At 41.7% G+C, this 8,822-nt stretch overlaps 1 protein-coding gene across 1 annotated transcript in view; it reads right to left on the bottom strand.

Moving 5' to 3' along the window:
* Psmd11 (proteasome 26S subunit, non-ATPase 11) overlaps positions 1 to 8,822 on the bottom strand; it is a 44,261-nt gene that overhangs the window by 9,451 nt on the left and 25,988 nt on the right. Inside the window, exons 6-7 of the mRNA XM_021211640.2 lie at positions 5,471 to 5,665; positions 1,274 to 1,418 (exon numbers count right to left, since the gene is read on the bottom strand). Coding sequence (XP_021067299.1) covers positions 1,274 to 1,418; positions 5,471 to 5,665 — 340 coding nt within the window. The remainder of the gene's footprint in view (positions 1 to 1,273; positions 1,419 to 5,470; positions 5,666 to 8,822) is intronic.

Raw genomic sequence — 8,822 nt, 5'->3', positions numbered from 1 at the left:
GTTCAGGACAGCCAGGGCTATACAGAGAAACCCTGTCTGGGGGGGGGGGGGGCGGCGTAGGGGGAGTAGAAGAGAAAGAAAAAAATAAGAAAAAAAATAGAAGAAATAGAAGGCAGGAAGAGGAAAAGACCCAACTGAATGTGCCCCACTTCCCCAATAATCAACAGGAAGCATTAAGTGTAAGTGAAATGTCAATATAGCAAGCAGGTCTTGTTCAAACACAACCCTGGGGATGTAGCTCAGTTGGCAGATCATTTGCCTGACATACATGGAGCACCAGGTATGCAAGTGGTGCACAGACATACATTCAGGAGAAAAAACATGCATACATACAAAGCTAAATTTCAAAAGAAAAAAAATATTCAGCCGGGCAGTGGTGGCGCAGGCCTTTATTCCCAGCACTTGGGAGGCAGAGGCAGAGAAACCCTGTCTCGAAAACAAACAAACAAAACAAAACAAAGAAAAAATATGCAAAAAAAATAAATAAAGCAAGCCCACTACTCGGTAGGCAGAAAGCAGGCGGATCTCTGTGAGTTGGAGGCCAGCCTGGTCTACAGAGTAAGTTCTAGAACAGCCAAGACTACATAGATAAACTGTCTCAAAAAAACAAAGGAAAAAAACAAGTTATGTCTAGCCTGGGTAACATGAAATCCTGTGTTCCCTGGCATATCCCTCTTGAAAGAAAGGAAAGGAGGCAGGGAAAGAAAAGAAAGAAAGAGACAAAGAGGAAAGAGATAGAGATAGAGGGAAGGAAGGAAGAAGGGAAGGAATAATAAATAAAAATATAAAATTTAAAAAATTTTAAAATGATGACCCTAGGTTGGGATAGTGTTTACCTAGTATACATGAAGCTCTGGGTTCGGTCTCCAGCACCACTTACTATCACGCCTTTACAAGTCCACTTTAAAAAGACTAACTTGGCTCACCATTTCCCATTCTGGGGGGCCAGTTGGCTAACACTGGCCTATCAACTATTTCCTCAACTCCGTTCTGTGCTAAATACCTGTGAGGACAGATTATTTGAAGAGTTAGGAAACTCCAAAGAGAATTTCCCAGCTAAGTAATTTCTAAAATTGTCTCCCAAAGTCTAAGAGCAGCAAACGAGATTGTCACAGAACTCCTCTAACCGCCACGCTCTGTGTCAGCCAGCCCCGTCACCTGCAGCTAGAGTTGCACCGATTAGTGGCCAAACTCCCTGCCTGAGCCATCTCTGCTGTAGTGCATACTTGGTTGAAATATTAGTTCTTACACCCTCCAGTTAGTGGTCACTTACGTGTTGAGCATGATTTTGCACAGCAACATGTACTTCAGAGATGTGATGGCCTTGGGGCTATCAATGGAGTCATAGCCTTCGAATGCCTCATAGAAGTATGAATATGCAGTTTTCCAGTCCTTCTCCTCTGCTGCATGAATAATACCTGGTCAGTGAAAAGAAAGAACAAAGGGCCACATAAACTAACAGAACCATAAGAAAGCTCCAAGAAGCCTTAGAAATTGACCCCAACAGCATCAAGCTACTAATGAGCTCAAGTGTAAACAAAGGAACTGCCACAAGTCACAGCCAGTTCCTAAAAGCTGGCATTAGAACTTTTTAAGTTCTCAAGAGTTACAGACCCAATTCAAAAGGGACCCCAAACACACACCTGTATTATCTCTCCCTTCCTTCTTACCACCTAGTCCTACCACCACTGGAACAAATGTTTAACCTCCAGGACATCACCTAGACAGGCCAGTGAGCTGACCAGACCACGTGATTAAACTCAATTACTAACGTCAGTTCTGGGCTGGGTATAGTAAAGTGCTCGACTAACACATACAAGCCCTGCATTTAAGCCCAGCATCAAATAAACTAAGCATGGTTACAAACATCTGTAATCCTAGCACTTGGAGGTGGAAACAGGTATAAGGTCATCCTCAACTACAAATCAATTTTAAGGCCATCCTGGGTTTTATGGGTCTGTATCTCAAAAACAAAACAACAAAATTAAAATAAAAAATAAGAATTAGTAATGTGGGCTGGAGAGATGGCTCAGTTGTTAAGAGCACTGACTGCTTGCTCTTCTAGAGGTTCCAAGTTCAATTCCCAGCAACCACATGGAAGCTCACAACCATCTATAATGGGATCCAATGCCCTCTTTTGGATTGCCTGAAGACAGCTACAGTGTACACAAATACATAAAATAAATTTTAAAAATTAGTAATGCAGCCTTTTCTAAGCTGAGTTTTGTTTTTTTCCCTTTGTTTAATTTTTCAAGACAGAGATCTCTCACAGAGATCCCTCTTTCCCTCCAAATGCTGGGAATAAAAGTGTGTGCTACCACACCTGGCTAAATTTAGGAGTTCTATACTGAAGCAGCTTTCCTGATTGGTAACATTCCCAACATGTTATTTCTTTCATTTCAAATATACCTTATTTGGGGGGTGTGCTTTTGCCTATATGCAATCTGTATATAATAAATCTCATATAATCAATACCATAAACAGTTACACACAATGAGCCAGTATTTCTTTAGGTTAATATCAAAGTTTATCTCGCTAATCCCAATTTGGTTGCTCCAGGTGAGCTTAACGTTAGGTGAAATGAATACATGTACTGTATGTTATGTTCTCACCTGAGATGACACGGAAGTTAGTAGCTAATAGGCTGAGAAGTGTCTCTCTATACTTTGCCTAATTCTGTATCCCTTTAATGACCTTAACCCCACCCATTTCTTTACCAGAGTGCTTCCCTACACTTTTTATATAAAATACTTAGCAGATAAAAGTAAAAGGATAAAGCTGCTAAAAGTTGATCCCAGAAAAATAAGTGTTTTAGCAGCATGCCCATAACTCACTGTAGCAACTGGGACACAATGCATAGAAGTGGTATGCTCCCAGCTTAGCATCTTTTCCTATAACCTAACATCTCCCACCTTGAGGGAAGAGTCAAATCCTTTTATTAAGTTTTTGTCTTGGTTTGGTTTGGTTTGGTTTGGTTTAAATATACCTTAGATACCAGGGTTTCTCTGTGTAGCCCTGGCTGTCCTGGAACTCACTCTGTAGACCAGGCTGGCCTAGAACTCAGAAATCCACCTGCTTCTGCCTCCCAAGTGCTGGGATTAAAGGTGTGTGCCACCACTACTCAGCTTCTTAACAGTTTTTAACTAAAGAGGCCTATAGGAAAATATGTACTTCTTTATAGCCAATGAAAAGTTGCTCAAAAAAAAAAAAAAAAAAAAAAAAAAAAAAAAAAAAAAAAAAAAAAAAAAAAAAGAATAAGAAGAAAAAAAAAGAAAAAAAAAAGACAAGTCGCTCAAGATATAACAAACTAGGGCTGAAGAGGCAATTTAGCTGTTCAAAGCACTGACTGCAATTCCCCAAACACACATGGTAGCTAACAACATTTGTAACTCCAGTTTCAGAGAATCTAAAACCTTCTTCTAGCCTCAGTGGGCACCAAGACACACGCATGGTACATAGACTATAAATGCAGACAAAACAGACACACACATTAAAGAACTAAATCATTCTAAAAGAAGAAGACACAACAAAGTGCTAAAGCTGTTAAGCTTAATGAATACCAGAATTTGTCCATATCTCCCAGCATATCAATAGAGAAGAATAAATCACTAAAATAAATCTGGGGAAAAGGGGGGAGCTTATAACCCCAGCACTCAGGAAGCTGAGGAAGAATTCAAGTTCAAAGCCAGCACAGATTATTATATAGAACATTATCTTTTAAAGGGGGAGGGGGCAGGAATAATGGCCCATGCCTTTAATACCAGCACTGAGGAGGCAGAGGGGGTGGATCTCTGTGAGTTCCAGGCCAGCAGGGTCTACAAAATGAGTCCAGGGGAGAGAAACCCTGTCTGGAAACCATCCCCTACTCCATAAGGGTGGGAATTAAGGCCTGAAAAACAAATATTCTGTTTTCATGAAATACTAGCTGCATTACTGTTGGCATAAGTTTGCTTTGTATGCTTTTCCATTAATGAATTTATTTATTCACTTTACATCCTGATCGCTGCCCCTCTCCCATCTTTCCTCAGAGTCTATTCCTATCCTCCCCTCCTTCTCTGAGCAGGCAGAGCCCCCCCCCCCCCCCTACCGGTATCTCCCCCACCCCCCAATGGCACATCAAGGCTCTGCAGGACTGGGTACATCCTCTCCCACTGTGGCCAGCCAAGGCAGCCCAGCTAGGGGAATGGGTTCACAGAATGCTTACTATTTTTTAAAAAAATGTATTCACGTATCTGAATATGTTTGTGTTCATGCCCAGAAAGGCCAGAAGAGGGCATCAAATCCCCTAGAGCTGGAATTACAGGCAAGCTGTGAGATGCCCAATGCATTCCAAACTACTTAGCCATTTCTTCAGCCTGAATATTTACTTTTAAAAGCAAAGACCCACAGTCATTCAACACAAACATTAAAGGGAATCTTCCACGTGCCAAGCAGAAAATATACAGACAAGACTCCTAAGGAGCTTATCATGATAGTGCGTAAAGAAGAATAGATTTTTTTGGGGGACTTGAGAGAGGACCTGTCCTTGCTAGAGGGCCTAGGTGCAGCTTCTAGTACCCACACAATGGCTGACAACTATCTGTAACTCCAGTTCCAGGGGATCAATGCTCTCTTCTGGCTTCTGTGAGCACCAGGCATAGAAGTAGCACATATACATATAAAACACCCATTCATTCATAGATAGATAGATAGATAGATAGATAGACAGACAGACAGACAGCACACCCACCCACACATACAAGTGTTAAGTTAGTTCAAAAGCAAAACCAGAGAGCCAGCAGAGGTGAACCTGTAAGTTAGAAGCCAGCCTGGTTCAGAGCTATATAATGAGAGCCTGTGTCAAATACAAGAAGGAAGAGCTGGGTGTGGTGGTGCACTCAGGAGGCAGAGGCAGGTGGATTTCTGAGTTCGAGGCCAGCCTGGTCTACAAAGTGAGTTCCAGGACAGCCAGGGCTACACAGAGAAACCCTGTCTCGAAAAACCAAAAAAAAAAAAAAAAAAAAAAAACCAAGAAGGAATAATATGCAGAAGAGGCATCTGAATTGGGCTCAGAAAGAAGATATATGGGAAGCTGTATACAGGGCACAGGTGTATGAAAAGACAGAACATCTGAAATTAGGAATATCTTCTAATAGCTCTGATATGTGGCCCTTTCAAAAAAAAAAAACCTTACAAGCTTCTCTAAGAGACTAATAGATTTGGTTAACACACATATGTTAAGCTACTCAGCCAGGTTTAGAGTCAGGCACATAGCTATGCTCTTAAGTATTTTAAACAAGTAATAGGAAAAAGTGGATAGAAAGGCAGCCCTGTAATTGGTTTCTTTGAGGAAGATTGAGCCAAATCAGTCAACTGCTTGGCAGCTTCAGCTCACCCTCCCCCCACCCTCTAATCGCCATCCCCATTCCTTTCACCCTTAAGAGAAGGTGAGCAGTAAGAAAGCCCGTCTGATACACTACTGGGCCTTTACCTGACTGCATGTCCAGGGTGGCCTGCAATTTAGGGGGGCAGTAGATGGCATTTGCTGTGGTTCGAGCAGAGGTTAAGGCAGCTCGGGCTTTCGGCAGATTACTCAGAGCATGGTAAGTTTTGCTTTCTAAAAGCTGTACTTCCACCAAAAGGGCTTTATCATCCATCTTTTTCAACTCCCGAAGCAGCTGAGAACCTGGAAAAGAAATATGCACATGTGTTTGTTAGCCTCCATATCACCCTCACCCCACCCCCCTTTTTAAGATAGGAACTTACTATGTAGCTCTGGATGGCCTGGAATGTACTATGAAGACCACACTGGCCTAAGGGTGTGAGCTGTCATACCCAGCCTCCTCAGCCCACCCCCAAAGAAAGGTTTTTTTGGGGGGCTAGAGAGAGTTTTCAAATGTTAAGAACACTGGTTGTTCTGGCAGACCACCGGTTTAATTCCCAGGACCCACGTGGTGGTTCATAACCATCTGTAGTTCCAGTACCAGGGGATCCAATGCCCTCTTCTGCATAAGGTATACATGTGGTCATATACATACATGTAGATAGTCATATACACATTTTTTTATATATAAAAAAGTTTGTTTTAATTTTGTGACCGTGTAACTTTGTGATGTTATGCAAACATATACACAGGTATCCAAAAGGGTACCAGGCATTCTCCCCTTCCACTTCCTACCTACTTCTCTGAGACAGTCTCTTCCTAACTCTGGGGCTCCCGTTTTCTCACCTAAGCTTGGAGCTAGCAAGCCCCAGTGATCCTCCTGTAACCACATGCCTTGAAGCTGGCAATTTCTCTGCATTTTCTTGTTAGCCTTAATTTTAATATTATAATACCATAAAATCTCACTCTCCACTCATGGCAATGAGAAGAAACCTTCTAAAACTCATACAGGTCACTTTTACAGCCCATGCAAGAACTCTATTTCCCTCTAATGTACATTCAAAAGAAAACTATGTATCTCTGAAAGCTTTTATTCTAAATACAACACTGGAGCTAAGAGTCCTACATACTCTCACCTAAGTTTACAGTAAGAATCCACTAATCAAAGAACTGTGTGAGAAACCCTGGAAGCAGATATAGTTAAGGCATGCCTGTAATTACAGCTCTTAGAGAGCTATGGCAGAATGATTAGGCCTTATTGGGCTACATGGTAAGAAACTGCCTCAATAAGGCAAGCACAGAGACAACAGGATACGAGGGCTCATGGGCAAGGAAGGAGTTTTAGATATGTCAATAGTCTCCAAATATACCTTATTTCTCCAACTCAGAAAAGACCAACAGATATTTATACCATGTACAAAAATAACTTCATATCGGATAAAAGGCCTAAATATAAGGATTAAGACTATGGTGAACATCTATAACTGTAACACTTAGGAGGTTGAAACAGGAGTATGAGCAGGAGGCCAGACTGGCTATATAATTAACTCCAAACCCAACATAGGCTACATATAGTAAGACCTTGTCTCAAAAAGGGGGTGGGGGTGGGGACAAAAAACTATAAATCCTTTTTAAAACAAAACAAAACAAAGAAGAGTCCAGTGTGGTGGTGCCTTTAAACTCAGTATTTGGAAAGCAGAAAAGAAACAGGCAGATCTCTGAGTTTCTGGCCAGCCAAAGTTACATAGTAGAACCTTGTTTCAAAAGAAAAGAAAAACAACTAAAGACTTACTGCCTCCTGAGTGCTGGGATTAAAGGTATGTACCAATAGGCCTTAGAGGACAACTCTTTTTTTTTTTTTTTTTTTGAGACAGGGTTTCTCTGTGTAGCCCTGGCTGTCCTGGAACCTGGAACTCACCCTGTAGATCAGGCTGGCCTCAAACTCAGAAATCCACCCGCCTCTGCCTCCCAAGTGCTGGGATTAAAGGTGTGTGCGCCACCACGCCCGGCACTAAAGATTGCTTGCTTGCTTGCTTGATTGAATGTATATAAGTACACTGTAGCTGTATTCAGACATGCCAGAAGATGGCATCAGATCCCATCACAGATGGTTGTGAGCCAACATGTGGTTGCTGGGAATTGAACTCAGGACCTCTGAAAGAGCAGTCAGTGCTCTTAACCACTGAGCCATCTCTCCAGCTAGAGGACAACTCTTGACAGTCAATCTCACCTGTTATCTCATGTGATCCAGCAATTAAACTCAGGTCCTTGGGCCTGAGTGCAAGCACTTCTACCTGCTGAGCCATTTGCTGGCACAAAATTTACTTTAAAAGACACCATCAATAAAATTAAAAAACTTAACAGGCATGTCAGCTCCACCTATAATCCCAGGATTTGGTAGGTAGAAACCAGGAATTCCCAAAGCAAATTATGTAGTTAGACTAACTGAATCCAAAAGTTTAGGGGAGAGACCCTCCCTCAGAATATAAGGTGCAAAGCAATTCGTTTAACGATACCCAATGTCAAACTATGCCCTCCAACACAAACAAATGCACAAATACATATGAACACGCATGTACACATTCAATCACACACAGTGTAGCACAATACACCAGTCTGTACAATAAAATGAGAACAATTGAAAAAGAAATAACTCGCTGCCGGACGTGGTGGCGCACGCCTTTAATCCCAGCACTCAGGAGGCAGAGGCAGGCGGAGTTATGAGTTCGAGGCCAGCCTGGTCTACAGAGTGAGTTTCAGGACACCCAGGACTATACAGAGAAACCCTGTCTCGAAAAACCAAGAAAAAAAAAAAGAAAAAGAAAAAGAAAAAGAAAAAGAAAAAGAAAAAGAAAAAGAAAAAGAAAAAGAAAAAGAAAAAGAAAAAGAAAAAGAAAAAGAAAAAAAAGAAAAAACTCAAGAATGGGGGAAAATATTTGCAAATACCAAATCTCCTAATTGATGCGACTAAATATTTTCAAATTACCAATGCTAATTAATGGGAATGAAAAATAAAAACAGGGAAAGCAAGATGATTTAACTGGTAGCTGCTGGGCACGGTGGTACACACCTTTAATCCCACCCAGCAATTGGGAGATAGAAGCAGGGGGATTCCTCAGTTTGAGGCATGCCTGGTTTATAGAGCAAGTTCCAAAAAGATAATTCAACTAGTAAAGACACCTGCCTGCAAGCCTCCCATGAGTTCAGTCACCAGAAACCACAGAGGTAATGAACTAACATCCTTGTTATCTTCCTACCTCCACAAATACGCCCACACACATGCCACACACATGCACTCACATAGATAGATAGATAAATAAGCCAATAACTAAATGTGAAAAATTAGGGGGCTGGTGAGATGGCTCAGTGGGTAGAGCACCCGACTGCTCTTCCGAAGGTCCGGAGTTCAAATCCCAGCAACCACATGGTGGCTCATAACCATCCGTAACAAGATCTGACG

The sequence above is a fragment of the Mus pahari genome, chromosome 14, assembly GCF_900095145.1.
Source record: "Mus pahari chromosome 14, PAHARI_EIJ_v1.1, whole genome shotgun sequence".
Lineage (NCBI taxonomy): Eukaryota > Metazoa > Chordata > Mammalia > Rodentia > Muridae > Mus > Mus pahari.
This window is presented reverse-complemented; position numbering and strand designations above follow the sequence as displayed.